This window comes from Hippoglossus hippoglossus, chromosome 22, assembly GCF_009819705.1.
Source record: "Hippoglossus hippoglossus isolate fHipHip1 chromosome 22, fHipHip1.pri, whole genome shotgun sequence".
NCBI lineage: Eukaryota > Metazoa > Chordata > Actinopteri > Pleuronectiformes > Pleuronectidae > Hippoglossus > Hippoglossus hippoglossus.
The window spans coordinates 19,771,261-19,789,918 of record NC_047172.1 but is presented as its reverse complement, the minus strand read 5'-3'; the positions used below and the strand labels follow the sequence as shown (position 1 = coordinate 19,789,918).

Sequence of the window (18,658 nt, the reverse complement as noted above, 5' to 3'; positions counted from 1 at the left end):
CAGACGTGAGGTGGTGAACTGAAGCCAGATTATTGATCCAATTTACATTAAAACCAACAGCTTAGTTTTGATCGCGCGACATTTCTGTTCCACACAAACCTTTTAATTAAAACATATATAAATCAATTTACAGCAAATTACGTTTAGATTCCATTTAACAGCGGAGTTACGGAGCCGAGTCATTAATAGGTTTTAATAATATCTTCTAACACTGTGCGTGTATCATCAGATCACTGCAGTGAACGGGACTGAGTCATCAGGCGCACAGAGCGACCTGGAGATCACTTACAAGAAATGAAGAAACTTTCCAAATAATATCCCAGAGAGGAGGTGAGGAATCAGTTCGATGCTCTAAATAAATAAATACTGCCGTGACACTGGTGCGTGATTCTACGTGATGGATGCATGCGAATAGAAGGATGAGGAGGAAACGAGGGTTCAGCGATGTCTGATCAGCTGATATAGATTCTAGTGATCTGTGATCTTTTTTTTATTTCAGGCTCGGTTCTTTCTATCGTCTTCACTCTCACACATTGTATTATCCACAGCAGCAGCAGAGTATCAGTGTATTTTCTTTATTAGTGACATCACTGCTGTCCCATGAATCGCTCTTCACCTCCACCTCACTAACAAACACCTTGATGTCAGGGTCAGAAAGTTTCGCTTCCTCTTCTCATCGCTTGATGCTGTGACTCCGTCAGGACTCACGGTGGAAACCCATTGGTCAGCAGCATAATTTAATATTCATGCCGTGCTTTGCATTGACCATTTATGGTTGAAAGTGGGCGTGTGGAGGGCGGAGTATGAGGCAGATCCTCGTACCAACGTTTCCAGGTGGACTGTGATTTATAAAGCGAACATTGCGTTGAGGTGTGCGTGCGCACGGTTTTATAAATCGGAATTTCCTTTGGCGTACGCCATTTCCGGCTTTTGGGCGTACGTACACTTTTAGTATGAATCCTACGCAATGTTTGATAAATGAGACCCCAGATCTTTGGGTTTGGCTTTGGATGCATTATATTCTGGGCTTTGAGCTTCCACACTTAGTTGTGCTTGTGGGACAGGTGAAGAAATGTTGAGCATGTGCACATTTTGATCAGAGATCTCAGCAGTAACAGTTTCTGCTTCTGATATGTTGAAAGCTGTTTGTGACTTTGTTTCTGGGGTTTGTGAACTTGTGTCTGGTTGAGGTACAGCTGTAGCACTTTCTGGGATCTCCACATCAGCTGCCTGCCCAGGACGTTCACTGGAATTGACAGATTGAAAGGAAATGGGCACAAACTCATAGCTGGCATAACAACCACGGTCTTGAAACAGCTTGTGCAGGTGGTTGATCAAGTCACTCAGATGATTGAAAGTCAGCATAACTGCAGTTCCTTCTGGTTGGGGAAAACCTCGTCCACTTCTTGAGAGAGAGTCGAAGAGTCCAAAGCCTCCTGATCTGTCGCGGAACACTGCAAAGCACTCTGGAGATACCAGGAGTGCAGCATGGCTGACTTCTGCTGTCAGAGCCTCAAGTTGCTTGGCAAGAGGCAACCAACCAACAGAGCTGTGTTCTGGGGCCTTCACGCATCAATCAATCAATCATCAATCAAATTTTATTTGTATAGCCCATATTCACAAATCACAATTTGTCTCATAGGGCTTTAACATGGTGTGACATCCTCTGTCCAACAAGAGTAAGGAAAAACTACTAAAAAAAACCTTTTAACAGGGTAAAAAGAACGTAGAAACCTCAGAGAGAGCCACATGTGAGGGATCCCTCTCCCAGGACGGACAGAAGTGCAATAGATGTCAAGTGTAAAGGAGAACATCATCAAGATAAAGGTTTTAGCAGCATTGATAAGGGTAAACATTTTGAAGCATAACTGAAGGTCAGTGAATTGTTGGATTATTGTCAGTAATGGTCAAGTATCTGAGGAGAAATACTATGTATCAAGCAGTCCTGCTGCAATCATAGTCTATGGTCAGCAGCCAGCAAGATCATGATCCACCATCAAGATCGGATGCCACTATAGTCCACAGTCATTGTCCACTGCCGCCATTAGCCGCCACATCTCACTGAAGACATATGCACGTTATAGATATTTGTGTCCGTTAGAACTCGCTTTGGCATTTCCTTATCCGTCAGATGGTCATCGATGTAGCTTTGATCCAATAGAAGCTGGTTTTTGATTCCAACATAGAGTGAATCTCCCTGTTCAAGCACTTTGTCAAGGTGGGTTGTGTTGAACCGTAATCCCTCGTTGTGGTCGGCCAAAAACGTGAGAGCCATACAGGTGCACTGATGGTTTCTTGAGAATGCACTGTATCTGTCATTATTCTGACTGTGACTGGCCCTCACTGACCAAATGGCTCCTCTTTGTCTGTTTGGCATCTCAAACTTCGGGTCTTCATTTGCCCAGTGGTCAACCTGATCAAAGTATGAAATGAAGGATTATTATTTAGATTTATCTTGTATTTTGCACACAAAATGAAATCTTTCATCAACATCTTTAGCCAGACCTACATATTTAAAGGCCTGTCTCTGTGCAAGTATATCAGCAAGTGCAAATTTGAGATGGCGTGCTGTTAAGACTACAATTTAGGGGGTGTCATCTTTATTTTTTTCAGTGGAAAAATACTTTTGAAAGTCATGATAATTGTTTTAGAATAACTGAGTAATTATATTTCCCCTATTAGTGTGTCACTGATAGGCCCTGAAAAACTACACCAATGACTTTCTGGCTACAACCACTAGTCTCTTACATGAACATTTTATGTACCAAAATTTGAAAAATGGTGAAGTCACAACCTTGCTTTTTATGATAGCTGTTGTGATGTTAGCTTATGTTTCCAAAAAGACATCAATGTCAATCAATTTATAAGTATAACCACAGTGTACAGTTGAAGACTAGAACATAGATTTGAGATGTTTTTTGGGGGAAACTTAGATGTGTTTAGAATGTGTTTGTATTTTTAGGAGTTGAATACATATGTTCTGTGTCTATTAATTATGGAGGACAAAAAAAAGAAAACCTACCTTTACAGCTGGAGAACGGGAGCCAGTGGGTGCATCAGTCCTCCAAAGGGGTCTGATCTTTGGGAACCTGATGGCATGAATTTTATTTATTAATGTTTGACTTTATTGTCATAGCAGTCACTTGATAATTATAAAACATTTGTTTCTGCAAATCAAGTATTTATGACTGGTTGACTCTTAACATTTAAAAAGTCTGGGTTCAGGTCATATCTGTGTCGACTGTAGCAAAAACAAAGGGTGTGTGTGTCGTGGCGGTGGTGGTGGAGACTTGCCTTTTTAGCTTGAAGATAGGATCCGCTGGGTGCATCTATTTTCTGGAAGTTTGTTGGCTGTGGAGGAGTCTGTGTTTTAGTCATCTGATAACACAATACCAAGTTCATGACAATGTATTGTATAGATGTGCCTTAGTGTGGGGAATAACAAACCTACCTTTCTAGCTGGAGAACGGGGGCCAGTGGGTGCATCGGTCCTCCAAAAATGTCTTGGTTGTGGAGGGGTCTGTATTTTGATAACCTGATGGCATGAATTTAATCTATTAATATTTGTTTTTTTGTCAAACATAGCACTACTTGTTTTTTTATAAAACATACATAATTGTTTCTGCAAATCAAGTATTTAGGATTAATTGACTAAGTAAAAGTCCATACCTTTGGAGGTGGAGAATTCACAGGGGTGTGTGACTGGTCCGTTGTCCAGAATGGTCGGGCTGGTGGAGGGGTCTCGGCCATCTGATAAGACACAATACCAAGTTTGTGAAACTCAAGATATTGTTTATTGTATAGTTATACCTGAGAGAGTCAGAGTGTGTGTTGTGACAGTGATGGGGACTGTGTTTCAGCCATCTGGTAACACAATACGAAGTTCATGACACACTGTGTATTGTATAGATATGCTTCAGTGTGGTGAAAAAAAACTCACCTTCTTAGCTGGAGAATGGGAGCCAGTAGGTCCATCCGTCTTCCAAAAATTTCTTGGCTGTGGAGGGGTCTGTATTTCGGTAACCGGATGGCATGAATTCAATTTATTAATGTTTGGCATTTTGTCAAACATAGCACTACTTGTTTTTTTATAAAACATACACAATTGTTTCTGCAAAGCAAGTATTCATGAATAATTGACTAAGTAAAAGTCCATACCTTTGGAGGTGGAGAATTCAGAGGGGTGTGTGACTGGTCCATTGTCCAGAATGGTCGGGCTGGTGGAGGGGTTTCAGCCATCTGATTAGACACGATACCAAGTTTGTGAAACTCAAGATATTGTTTATTGTATAGTTATACCTGAGAGAGAGAGTCTTAGATAGACAGAGATAGAGAGTGTGTGTTGTGACAGTAATGGGGACTGGGTTTCAGCCATCTGGTAACACAATACCAAGTTCATGACACACTGTCTTATTGTATAGATATGCTTCAGTGTGGTGAATAAAAAAAGCTCACCTTTTTAGCTAGAGTAGGTCCATCCGTCTTCCAAACATTTCTTGGCTGTGGAGGGGTCTGTACTTTGGGAACCTGATGATACATGAGACGTATCACTTAATACAAACTATTTGCATTACATTAGGACAATCACATCAAATTCAGCTACGTATTTATTGTTTAGGTACCACGGGTGGGCTGAGTGGGGCTGGATCAGCCAGGTCGAGCTTGGTCCAGCGCAATTTTTGCGCCTGTGACCTCTTTCCCTTCCTCGGCATCTCTGAAACAATTTGGGGATCAAAAACAATTGCCTTGTAACAAAATTTAAGTTCAGAAATGTCAGTCTAAATTATGTATGATATTTTATTATTCTAAATACCTTCAAACAAGTTTGTCGTGTCTGTGTCCAGTCGATGATGATCACAGTGAAAACAGAAAAGTAGTAATGTAAGGAGAAAAGAAGCAGAATAGTACAGCAAGGTGGATAGTTATAAATCTATGCATCCAACATACTCACCAAGATAAAAATATTTTACCGGACGCTGGTCTTCCTCGTCACACGTTGGCCTGCAATTTCGGGTACAAGTTAAGAGTTTGTGTAACCTGACTGACAGGTGTGCTTTCCCCATTTTAACGTCCTTTGTGTAGTACATGTTCTCGTCTACTCTAACGTACCGTGAAAATCCAGAACCTGTGAAGGATGCCTAAACAGAGAAACTCACAAAATATGTTAATTTCAATAATATGAAATTACAAATGCTTTGAACAAAAAATATTTTGTATTTATAAGTACAACTCTACACTAGCCCAAGAAGCTAAACTAAAGTATATATATCTAATCTAAACCAATCTAATTTAACCAAATTTAATACTTCCCTCTAATCCCTAATAATAAATGTAATAAGAAAATTTAGATTAGCCTGTCTTGAGGATGCTGGACACAGGAACCTGAAAAAGACCATACAGTGAATTACTCCTGGGTAGATATCATTGATGACCAGATACGACAAAGAATGACTTAATGTGCCACACTCACAATGCTGAAGGTCGATGAAGGGCTGGATGCAGGAGGTCGATGAATTGTGTCTATAAAAAAATTTGAAAATAAAAGACACATGTGAGTATATCAGACTTGTTACTAAAATAGTTGGACAAGATGTATCAAAATCATTGATTATTATTTGAATTAATTATCATAAGTACACAAATGTAGGCAGGATTTTCTAAATATATTTTACATTGAAGAAATAATTGTCTGCCTTCAAAGTGAGCTCTATATCATCAAATCACCTGTCATGATTGGATGACTAATGAAATAAATAGAAACAGTCAAACACGTCTATAGAAGCATGGCCAATTGTATTGATTTAATACATATACACACAAACATTAATAATATGCATTTTCATTAGTATTTCATGCTAGTGACAGTATTCAACCAATACTCACCGGTAAAGCACTGCTCAATAGCCGTGAATCTGTGAGTGAAATAAAATATTAAACCATTAATGGCAGTGTAAAATTACATAAACACATACACATTGAGTGCTGTCAGTCATCTCAAAAACAATCTTAGCAATGCTTGCACACACACTGCTTTAATGTTACTTAATATATAATCACATAGTGGTCTGGCCTATACATTTCTGGTAGGCTCTTTCACACCTACACTCACAGCAACTACTGTACATTTTAGTCAAACGTCATTGAGAGCAGTGAAATCTTAAAATCATTCACCAATCAAAGCAATCAATGCAAGTAGCAAGCAGGACACACATTTAGTGCTGAGTAAAAAACAGTGTTGCAACAATGTCCCCACTTAAAGGTTCAGTGTGTAGAATTAAGTGACAACTAACAGTAAAGTTGCATGTTGCAGCTGAACACCCATTGCCCCACCCTCCCAAATATAAAAGAGAACCCGTATGAACCTTCAGTTGTCATAAAAACTCAAAAAAGATGTTTAGTTGGTCCACTCTGGGTTACTGTAAAAACATGGCGGCCTCCATAGAGAGGACCCACTCCCAATGTAAATATAAAGTGTTTAAATATTAAGTATTTAAATATAAAGGACTCATTCTAGGAAAAAGAAAACAATTTGTACAATTTAGATGAAACACAGTAGTGAAAACACCACTAGGATTATCTTATATTCAATTTCTGCAAATAGATCCCTTTCACCTAAATATTACACACTGGACCTTTAACCACATATTGTAAACGATGCTTTCTGTCGTCTTGTTCCTTTGTAATGCACAGGGGAACAAAGAGCGATATAATGGTAAACCACAACTGGCAACATAAACTGTGAACTTTCTCATCTAATCGTCGGGAACCTTTGGGGGAACTCTGACCTCGTGTGACAGTATTAGTCGTCCGTGTGAAACAGTGGCCACTGAGCAGTAAGGGCTGGGCTACACATATCCGCCGGCAGTATATAGATTAAACTAAGCTTTAAGGCGAGTGAAGAATTTTTTGGTCCACACTTTACACGCGCACACAAAAACATTTTAAAACAGAAATCCAAACAAACATAAGTACACACAAAAATACCCAGGCTCTCAGTAACACAGACATTATGTGCACACCAATGAACAATAAAACCAATCACCCCGCTAGCTTGCTTGCTTTGTCAAGTAGTTGCATTAAACTACAACCACAACCGTTACCTGGTTCCGTCGTCGGAAACCATCTTGGCTCGGAAGCCATCTTGGCTCTAATGTTCGGCTACGGCGGCCAGGCGACTGACTCCGGGACTCACTTGCTTTCCTCAGCACGGCGCTGAAGCTCGGCGTGCGTCTGGAGGAGGAGGGTGTATTCACCGACATAGCTTAACAGAACAGACCGCTAAGTTCAGACTTCTCTGAAGCTTCTCTGTCAGCCGAGAGAGACGCAGGCTCCCGCTCTCTCTCTCGCACGCCCACTCACTACAGCGTAAGCCTTCCGTTAAAGGAGCTACGCTGCTAATGTAACACATGCGCACCTAGCGTTAGCTTAGCTTAGGTTCCCCGTCAACTCGTCCTCAAACTCTACAGAAACCAAATAAAACTCACCAAACCTAGTTAGTCTCCGTACTGTTTCATAAAACCTCTCACACTGACGTCGGGTCGAAATAAACACTTAATTCAGCGACTTAATCTGTGGCTAAAGGTGTTTTTTTTTACTCAAACTCATGGAGTTATTTTGATGAGTACATTTGATTTACATTTAAAATAATAATAATGTTATATATAAATGAATAAATGAAAAATGAATCCAAACAGAGAAAAAGGAATGATTTCTCCTCCCCAAATATATAAGGCCTATATGCAAAGTGATGCCCATAGGATGAATGTTCTTCATGAGAGGTGGGGTGGCTCTTAAAAGAGCCGTTTTGTGGTCCTTAAAAGGACCGTTACAGCTCCTCGGCCAGTGCAGAGCGGATATTGGCCAGCAGCAGGTGGTTTCCTTCTGAATTGAGGTGTGTGCCATCGCCCAACAGGTGCTGCAGCGTAATGTTGTTATGGACAATGCACCGCATACCCATATCCAGCATGAACCCGCGCATGACGGCATTGAGCCAGCGGCGTGTTCGCTCTATGGAGTAGCCACTGGTGGCTCGCTGTGTCCGCCAACACCGCCGAGGGAGGATGTCGGAGAGAAAATCAGAAGGGTCCCCAGAAAGAGAGCCGCGACCTCCCTGATGTCCTCCTTCATCCTCAGCAACAGCTACCGCCTCCCCTGGCCACGGAAGCCGATGCTGTTGCCCCAGAGGTGGATGACGAGAACCGCAGGTAGGTCGTCGCTCTCCGCCCGCTGCCGCCGCAGGAACGGTAGCAGCTCCTCCCACCGCCGACCTCCTCTCCCGAACCACGACACCTTGTAGGCCGGCGCGATGTCAAGGTTTCTCCGCTCGCTCAGAAGGTGAGAGCGCAGCCGAGCAACGATTGAGCTCCCAATAATCCACACACTTTTTCGGGAATCCATGGTGAATGACCACCTCCGCCGCAAACCCTATTATTTATATAATGTGTTTTGTTTATAAATATGTAGACTCCAGTGATTGGCGGACTTGATTCACTCCCAGTGATAGACAGTTAGCTTTACAGAATCCAAGTTGGCTCCAATTTCAAAAGACAGAGCGGCACATCCAGGTGAATGCGCATGCAGCTCTGAAGAAAGAGTTTGCTCATCTAAGAAAAGTATAGAATCTAACACTGATCATAACATATTAACACTGATATATGTTATGATCAGTGTTAATATTGTGGCGTCAGGTTTAAGTTATAGCGGCTCAGATACGTCAGCTGAGTGTGTATGTGAGAGACACGCACGCGCACACAGACGAGCAGAGGAGGATCTTGAAACTGTGAAACAGTTTATTCCATGTCTGTGTGTATTTTTTATGGAAAAGTGGTGACAGGAATCAGAGGGGGCCTTGACACAGACACGAGATCTGCACCTTCAAGCACAAGCAATGTCACAATATAATCTAAAAATATACAAAATGAAATCCATTAATTCTGAGCTAACTGAGATCAATGCAGACGTATCAAAGATCAAAGCTTCCATTTAAGTGACTGAGGTTATGGCAACAAGACACACTGTGCAAGATGCCCTTGTCTGTGGAAGCAGATATGTGTTTTGGAGGAGCAGGAAGACAACATGGAGGAAAACTCTGATTACGGCCCCTCAGATGGCAGAGCCAAATGTCATTCGAGTCAAATCATTATGGCTTTTTTTTTTATCCAAAAGATGACAAAAGGCTTATTTGAATCTATCTGCCAGTTAACAAAATGTTTTATTGATTGAAAAATGTATTGATTGGCCCTTTAAGCAAATCCATGATCTTATCTCAGCAAATGTGGACTTGTGATGTTAACAAAGGTCCCTGTAGTTAAACTCCAGCATCCTGCATGTGTGTATGTGTTTTGTGTCGTACCAGCATACAAGAGGTTTATTTAAACATTATTATTTTCAAATGTTCTGGGTGAAGCAAAAGTTTTTGAATATTTTGCCCAGGGCTATAGTAATGACTCGGCAACGCAGCCCTCCAACTTCTCTTCAGCTCCTAATGGGTAATGCCCCTGATCCCAAGGCCAAATGTAAGAGTGTTGACAACACTTACACAGTGAGGCTGTCAGGGGCTTTCCTTGAGCCAAGCCCTCCGGAGAAAAAGGGATATTTTCAGATCAGCATATGGGCATGGTCACTTTGGCTTTTTATCGCCATCCGCCCCTTGTGAGAAGGTTTTCATTTAATTGCTGTCATATTATCCCATCCTTGTATCTGACATCCTGATTCTTATTAGACAAGTTTGATCTTTTCTAGGGCAGTCTCCGTGTGAAGGTGGTCAAATAAGTACATTTTCACAGCGATATTGTATCAGGTAATGTGATATGTCGTCTGAAAAAAAAATGTATATGCGGAGACTTACCGGGTGCTTCAGTCAGTACAAAAGACACACACTGTCTCCAATGACTCTAAGGACACACTGTGGTGGAAACGTTTGCAATTACATGTCACTCAACACATACGGATCTATTTTGTGGGTCTCTGAAGACCTTTTTCCTCCTCAGAGACTCTAACAATCCACACCCAACTCAACAGGAATCCTCTGAGAATGCTTGTGATGGAAGTTTTCTGGATGCAATATACAAACGCTAACAGAGTAACATGAGCAATTGTCACCTCCAAGTCTGAAGATGTCTCCCACAGCATCCCAATTTATGTCCCTCATCTTGCATCACCCACCCCAACAGCACATCCACGAAAGCATGCATACCTAATCTTTACGTCTGGCCACTGATGTATTACGCAAAAGAATTGGAGTTGGTGCTTCTCTGTCTGGGCATCTGAATTAGATATGAAAGTCCATGAGCGTAGACACTACACTGTACTGCTGCTAGTTGCACCTTTATCTATAACCTGACCTTGGGTACTGCTAGGAGAGAAGGGAGTATCAGTGGAATGAGTTTTGCTGTAGTCTCTTCATGGTGAACAGATTTACTGTATGAGGATGGTCAAAAAATTCCCTCACAATGCTGATGTCATGTTTCAAAGGAATTGATTGGTCAGTGGAGCCTTTATGCTGCATGATCTCTCATCTGCAACTTAACCTGCTCCGGACCAGGTTAGCCGTTCAGCATAAGTTACCGTGGTGATTTACCCCGAGAAGAAGTGAACAAGTTTCGTTGTACTGGAAACCCAGAATTTACCTAGAAGTTACCCCGACAAGCACAAACCTGGCTTCGTATTACAGGGCCCTGGAGTGCTGCCATGACAACCATACTAATCAGCTTGATTGTCGTCACAGAATTAATTTGCAACATAGAGACAAGCACGCACATACATAGCCACCTGTCGGGTCTGGGAGGTGTTTGTGTTACGTACGTTTATAGGATAGTGTCAGTTTTGCTGTTATTATGCAGAGGCAACACGGCCTCTCAGTCACTACTACAAATTGGTACATATTCATAATACAAAGACAAACTTGATGAGCCATTTAAAAAATATTATTATTTACAACAGTTCAGGCTGCAAGAAAGTGTAAAACAACAAGAGATTTGAACCTGAACCCTGAATGTACCAACCTCTGATAATTATATAATCTATAATAAACTATATAATCCACTATTTGTGACTTTTCTCACTAGAATAAAAAAATACCAGCAGTCCCACTACCAAGTACTAAAGGATTCTCATTTCCAGCTAGTATAATAAAAATGGATGGCAGCTCAGGTGAGTAAGTAAACACATCCTTCACTTCAAGCTCTAGGAATTCTCATCCATTTTTATAAATTTCTTGGGCTTTTTTTTCTTGAGCCTGAATATTTTTTGTTTCATGTAAATTCACACTTCCAAGGTTTGAGGAGAAGTCTGAATTTCAACAACCTAACAACTGCTTTTGGAAATCGTTCAAAAATCCCTGAGGGGGTTCGAGTGTGGATGACATCAGAGAAATCTTCGCTAAGGTAGAATTTCTTCTTTCATATCACACAGGCTCAGGTCGACTGCATGAGCATCCAAGACCTAGTCACATTAACATGGCAAGTTGGCTTTAAGCAGAAATCACTGTCAGAAAACTAATTGTGCATGAGGTTTTCATCCCGCCGGTGAGTTTTTTAATGTTCCAGTCAGCATCTGGCAAAGAATGAACCAACAAAATAATTTTACTTGTGTGAATTTATTAACTAATAAATGTGTTAAGACACCATAGTCACTTCTGGTTTAAACTGAAATATCTCTATTGGATGGACCACGGTTATATGTTATACAGATATTATTAATCTACAGAGGACCTTCAATACTAACAATAATACCAACATTTTTTGGGGGTGAATTGTCTGGATGGATTACCATTCAATTTGGTGCAGATACCCAGTGTTACTAGTGGATGAATCTAAGGAGGATTTCACACCTACCTTGTTTGGTCCGGATCATAAAATGTTTCTGTTTAGTCAAAAAAAAGAAGTTGCCTTGGACCACAGTCTGGACCAATGGACCAAAATTTACTCTAAAACAGGTCTTGGTTGGGATGAAACAAACCGTTGTTTGGTTTGTTTGCAGCGTGACAAAATTGTTTGTAGTAATACCATAATGATATTAAACTGGAAACAAAGTCATTCATTTTCCCCCATTCAAATAGAAAGACTGCTTTTTTCTATGCACTCAAAAAAGTCAGCAAATACAAAAGCTGAATTGAAAATACACCGATGTCAGATGCACGTCTGTCTACAAACAAGTATAAGTGCTGGAAGTCACTAAAGATGAATGCACTTCATGAAGACTTACAGACGGGAGCATTAGGTTATAAACTCTGGCGTTATTACAAAGCCAGAATAATAACAACACAGTGAATAAATATGTGTAACCAATCAGCCTCTGCCACTGCATTAAATAAAACGTGTTTCTTAGGGAGGTTTTTTTTTTTTTAACAAGCAGCCAAGCAGCAGCTGTTCCACACTGAATACATGTGGGAGTTGACCCTCCTCCCATCAGGTGAATACAGACGCACATACTGAAAGGCATACACTCAAACAAATCTACATGTAAACACACACACACATCCACTTATTATATTATATCCACGTATTCTTTGATGATCACATAGCATCTAACTGTACAAAGTGGACGCAAACACACACACACCTGCAGCGACACTTGCGAAGGCTCAATTTGAATCAGAGAGCTGAGAACATTTCCATGCATAATGAGGCCTGTTCACATGTGAATAATTGATGGTAGAAAATGGATTTAGGAATCCATTGTAATTTCTCCTCTGAACAAAATAACCAGCTTCCCAAAATAAGACACTGCTAAAAAATTAATACCTGAGAGATGGCATCAAGGGATGGAGAGTGTGAAGGTGTCAGCAAGAGTGAGAGTCAACATAGTTTAATGTTAATTAAATCAATATTCACATTTACTTGAAGCAGCCTGATGTTGCCCTTCACGCTTCCTGCTTCCTGGTTCCCTCTGCTCCCAACTCACACCTCTTCTTCAGCGGCTGTGGCTGAGGGGTAGAGCGGTCGTCCTCCAACCTGAAGGTCGGCAGTTCGATCCCCAGTCTTCCCCATGCCGAAGTGTCCTTGGGCAAGATGCTGAACCCTGAATTGCCCCTCATAGAACAACAAAGTGCTGCTAATAGAATGTGTGAATGTAAAACTATACTGTAAAGAGCTTTGAGTGGTCATCAAGACTAGAAAAGCGCTATATAAATACCAAACCATTTTACAATTCTTCCCTCTGCTTTATCTGTATTTTATTCTTTCCCTCCCTCCCTTCATCCTCTTTTCTTCACCACCTCTGATCCTCTTTCGCTCTCATGCAGTTCAAACATAGGACAAGGCCAACATTGTAGCATGGGACTTTTTGAAACCAGATGTGGATATTAGTCTTTTATATGCAGGCAGTTTACTTTATAGAAATAAAAATCAAATGTGTATACTTACACAGTATGGACCCAGATTTTGACTTAAAGAAATTCTGAAGGAATTAATTCAACACACACCATAAGGTTGACAGGGACAATTTGTTCAAGTGTTAGTAAGTGTTAATATAAATGTAATAGAATTGTTTTAGTCTGGAGGAAAGTTAGAGGAAAGTGAGGACATGGAGATTCTCCACAGCATCAAAGTCAGACTCAAGCTACGGTCTATGGGTTTCTATTATTGAGCACCAGCAGGCTGCAAGTAAGTCCACAATTCTTTCTCCTAAGGTGACAGCAGTTTCGTGTCAGCACCTCATGCATATTACTTAATACTTAGTAACATATAAATCCAGAATCGAAAAATAGCCTCTGCCAAATTATTGAAATACCACTGCAAACCATGTGGAAATTAGGCCGTAGAAGAAAAAGAGTGTAAATCTTGAACACTGTTGTATAAAAGGAGCACAGAAGTATACAGAAAACCCAAACACTTAAACCAATATTTACGGTTTGATTCTCATTACACAGTGGAACACCCCTAACCTGGGGGTTATCAGAACTCTACACCACTGGGCTCAGAACAGGCTCACGAGGATAGAAGGAAAGAAGAAGGAGGAACAAGAACACATTTAAGAACCACTTACAGCAGGTGGTTAACCAGACTGGGCCTTGAACTAAAAACCACAAAAAACTGAATAACAACAATAAGCAAAACAACATTGTTAAATGTTGGGATTATATGAAAGAACCCAGGAGGATCTTTGAGAAACACACTGCATCCCTGTGCACTACAACTTCAACTTAAGCAGAGTAACGTTATGTATGCAGCTCAGTGCATTCAGGAATACACAGACCTGTATATGTACAGGTCAGGACTCTGCAGTCTACCTACATCACAAAGACAAAAGATGCTCATATGAGGACAACAATGTCCACATTTTGAGAAGGCTGATGGTTTGAAAAGGTTGAAAAATGTGTGATGTTAAGCGTATGGGCATGTATGCCTTCAGGCAGTAAATGCCTTGCTTTGTTCCAACCCAGCCAGACTGTTTACTTCATGTCTCCACTTTCACTATCCAAAAGAGCCTGGTGTCCATTACTCTGGAGTTTTCGAGCCCCTAATATTGAACGAAACATAGACTTTTGGAAATGACAGTCACCCGCATTGACTTCCTCCAACAACTCGACTATCAGCAGTGAATACAAAGCTAACGCTTACTGACAGTAACAGTTCAACCTTGTTGTCGGTCCAGGAAAAGAAATCCCTGTTCCTACTTTTCACCACTCCTTTTTCTAATTTGTAGTATTTTATTCAAATAAGCAACTGTCTCCAGAGTGGACACTGTGCTTCCTGTTAAAACTGGCACCTGCATGACAGATGCATATGAATATTCATGTGATATGCATTTTAAGGTGTTAGTATGGACTTAGATTATCTCTGACACTGAATTAAAACACACATCTGGTGGGATAGAGATTTCATTTCAAAATGAAAATGTCCTAATGTGGATGTAGCGAGAAAGAAGCCATCTACTTTGTGCTAGAAGGACCATCACCAACAGACTACGTGCTCTACAACACCACTACACACGTACAATCCTGTCCTGAGGTTCCCAAAATGCAGCTTAACATCTGTTCACACCATGACTTATGAGGCCTAAATGACTCCAGAGGTTAAAAGTCTAAAACTCTTCCCTAGACAGTAAAGCCTTTATAAGACAAGGATATCCGCACAGTTGGGTTTGGCCTTTCTCCGGCGTTTGCCTTTCACACATGAACAACGCAACAGGAGATTCTCCACTCAGACGCATTCACAACAACACAAATTGATTTGGGTAAGGGGTGGCACAGCATGCAGAGGCAGGATGTAAGGTAGTAATTTGCTTCCTGTTGAGCACATCGACAGCCGCGTCCACCCTTCACATCTTCACCTGCGTCTTGTGGGTGCATGGCAACACTTTTTTAATCCTAAAATATTTGTTTTCTTTTGGGGGGGGGTTCTTTCATATTTTGCATCCGTTGCTGGGCAGATACGTCAACAACACCCACATCTCCTTCTGTGTTCTCACATGGGCTCATTCGGACATTATTCAGTGTTTTTGCTAGGGGCTGGCGGAAGAAACTCCAGACATTTTCCAGAATTCAGTGCATGTCAGAAAGCAGTGTTAAAATGAGGAAAGCCTTTCAGATAAAAAAAAGTGAGATATCTTCATGAATCTCAAATAATTCCAGCGGCCTTTTAACGTTATTGTTAAGCATTAATACTGAGCACAGGTGACATGCAGTGATTTAACAGCTGCCAGAAACTACATAGCCCGTTTCTGAAGTGGATGTTTCGGGTAAAATCTTCCATGTCTGCCGAATATAACCATGTTTTTTACCAGTTGGAAACCACATCTAAAACTAAAGCACAGAAAAGAATGTGTCCAGTTTGGATCTGAGTGGATTCATGCTGTTGCTGTCATGCAATAACTTGTTAATCATGTGCCAAGCGAAACCTACAATCCCAACAGACTGCTTTTGTTTTAGCAGTCACACATGACTGATGAGTCTGTGAGTGAGAGTGCATACAACGGTTTGTGCACAATAGCGTGTTTAACAGTCTGACAGAATAATTCGCATTTCTCTTTGGATCGCTTTGAAAGCCTCTGTAAATTTCCATTAATACCCCGGCTCATACCACATTTGTTCATTTTGTTTTATACTTAGTAGTATCAACATATTATTCAGTCTTTCATTTTTACAAGGCTCTTTGAAGGTTGATTAGATTCATGCTGCATTTACGTCATGTGGGACAGATGGTGGAGATGGGAGTGTTTACATCATCGAATCAGTTGGCTGATTAAAGAGTTTGCTTTGTGAGCTCTAAAATATGGTGCATTGGCAAGAAAACAGCATATTCATGGTGTACAATAGAACGTCCATATTATTTCAGTCAGATATATCAGAGCTTTCAGAAAAATATTTTTTTCCAGGTCTTAATGTTGACATAAATGCTAATATGAACAGAATCCCTGTAACACTGATAAAACATGAACACAGAATCAATCATGGTCCTTGAGCGTTTTTTAAAATCTTTTAGTGCCATATTTCTCTTTGGCATATACTGTTGCTTCACAACAATAATGTGCTTGGTTAGAACCCCAGTTGGAGTTTACATGTTATCCTCTCTAAATTAAACTTGGGTGTGAAAGTGAGAGTGAATGGTTGTTCGTCTCTGTTGGTGACCCTGCAGTACATTGGTGTCTTGTCCAGGGAAGGGTTGTATATCGAAATCCAATGCCAATCACACACAGTTTCTTTCACGGCTGCTACCTACACATTCTCTACATGGATCATGCAGCATGTAACATTAGCATACAGTTAGCTAGTAGCTACCGCAAACTCAAGTCAACAAATGACAACAAAATGCCTGAAGCTTAACAGTCAAAAGCGTGGCTTTAATTCACGCAAAATTCCAACACCAGTAGGTGCAGCATTTGTTCTGTGTAAACGGAGGGACACGGAAAACTTTATAAAGCACCTGGCGACACACGGATGCATTTTAAAGCAGAGGGCACTCCGTGTTTGACTGCTTTCGTGACTTCATGTCAAGCAACGTCGAGTTTTGAGCTGGAGTATTTTACTGTATTAAGCATTGAAACTGTTATTTATTGTTAAATTATTGTAGTTTAAACTAATAGTTCATATGTTAAATTTAACTTTCATATTTATTTATCTTTAACCTTTTGTTTTGTGAAAAAGTATTGGTTTCAGGGCACTGTTTAGGTACCGGTACCATTTTTGATTTGGTACTGGTATTGGAGAAAACAAAAAAATACCCAAATCTAGTCCAGGGTGTAACCTCTCAATGTCAGCTGGGATTGGCCCCAGGCCCCTGAGACCCTTGCAGGATAATCGGTACAACTGGTGCATGGATGGATGGATGATTTGTTGGATGGCTTGAACTGTTTACTCTCATTATTTTTCCTTGGTAGTAAGGTAATTGTTATAGTTATTGTGGCATTTGCAGCAGCAGCAGCAGGCAAAGAAGTGTTAATAGCATTGGTAGTGGTAGTGTGTATTAGTATGTGAGTCAGAAATGCCTGTTTTATGATGCAGACTGTGCTCTCCATATTTAGTTGACTGCTGTCGACTTTGTTGACTGACAAGCTGCCGTCTTGTCTGTCAAGTGTTTGCTGGCCTGGAGCTACAAGCTCTTCTTCTTGTCAGTCAGGTAGGCTGTGCTCATCCGACAGGCTGCTGGCTGTGATTCGATGGCTCGCATCGCACTCATTCCTGAGTTATACTCTCAAGATTTTGCAGATGTCTTCAAACAGCCGTTCTGGAATCCAAATGAATACGTGTAAAATGCAAAATGCAGCTAAATCTTTCAGTCGATGATTCAAAGTCAGGGGAGCACATGCCGCAAAAGAGTGGAATTATGAGTAATAAAACACAGACCGCTGAACACAAATTCCTGTGTGCTAATTTTAACTGTGCTGTTTGACAGTTGAGCTCATTTCCATGATCATACTGAATCACTGACCAAAATGAATATAATTACAGACCTGAGAAGGGCTGTTGAAGTTAAACAGTCTAACAACATGCGGCAGAAATACACAGGCTGATGGGTGCAAGTCTGTGGCTTGTATTGAAGGAGTTCATCTCATGATTTTAAACAAATTTTGCAGTTTCAATTATTTTCAAAATGAAGAGATCAACCACAATATCGAACCCATATCAGTGTACGTATGTACTTTGAGTGATAGAATCCCTTTTTGTGTTCGACGCCTTTAGACTTCCCTGTATTGATAGAAAGTTATTGTTCAGAATCAATGATAGATAGTACACTATCTAGCCTCTATCATCACAAAATGCCTTTCGTTGCTGTTCCACTGATGCTGTACACAGGTTTACACATTGTCTGCCTGTCTGTGAATACAAACAGGTTCTATTTCACAGCAATTCTAGCCCCTCCAATGTAGTCACCTTCCTCAAAGTCAGAACAGGTACTTCTGCACTGATGTGAATTTTCAAGATCTCCTTCAGCAAAACGGGGTTGGAGATTTTTTTTCCTATGAATGAGCATTTCAATCTTTATAAAATCCTTGAAGAGCCATATTTATTTACTCATATTAAACTAACCTCTCGAAAGTTACTTTAGCTGGAACTGCAACGCTTTGGTGACGTGTCTGGTGTCAAACGGTAGTGATGATGATGGTACTTGCACATGGTTTTCAAGGTCTGTACCAATCAGTTTTGAGTGAACTGATTCTTTGCAGCACTGTTTTGAAAACAGCTGCGTACAGCAGTAGGGGGTACACAGATGCTAAC

General features: G+C 40.7%; 1 protein-coding gene across 1 annotated transcript; it reads right to left on the bottom strand.

The window, feature by feature from the left end:
• Window positions 1-2,044: 2,044 nt before the first annotated feature.
• Window positions 2,045-5,514, bottom strand: LOC117756527 (serine/arginine repetitive matrix protein 1-like). The gene is made up of 10 exons (XM_034577074.1): window positions 5,471-5,514; window positions 5,110-5,382; window positions 4,814-4,834; window positions 4,624-4,714; window positions 4,456-4,541; window positions 4,159-4,239; window positions 3,941-4,009; window positions 3,670-3,750; window positions 3,452-3,535; window positions 2,045-2,413 (listed from the first exon to the last, which is right to left on the bottom strand). The coding sequence occupies exons 5-10, from the start codon at window positions 4,537-4,539 to the stop codon at window positions 2,045-2,047; spliced, it is 768 nt and encodes a 255-aa protein (XP_034432965.1). The 5' UTR covers window positions 4,540-4,541; window positions 4,624-4,714; window positions 4,814-4,834; window positions 5,110-5,382; window positions 5,471-5,514.
• Between the last annotated feature and the right edge of the window lie 13,144 nt (window positions 5,515-18,658).

Bases quoted from the DNA above. Each gene is read 5' to 3' on its own strand.
- LOC117756527 (XM_034577074.1), bottom strand. From the start codon at position 4,539: ATGTATCATCAGGTTCCCAAAGTACAGACCCCTCCACAGCCAAGAAAT. The intron at 4,010-4,158 runs GTATGGACTTTT...ACCGAAATACAG, and splicing joins TGAATTCTCCACCTCCAAAG to ACCCCTCCACAGCCAAGAAA. The intron at 3,536-3,669 runs GTATGGACTTTT...TCATGCCATCAG, and splicing joins TGAATTCTCCACCTCCAAAG to GTTATCAAAATACAGACCCC.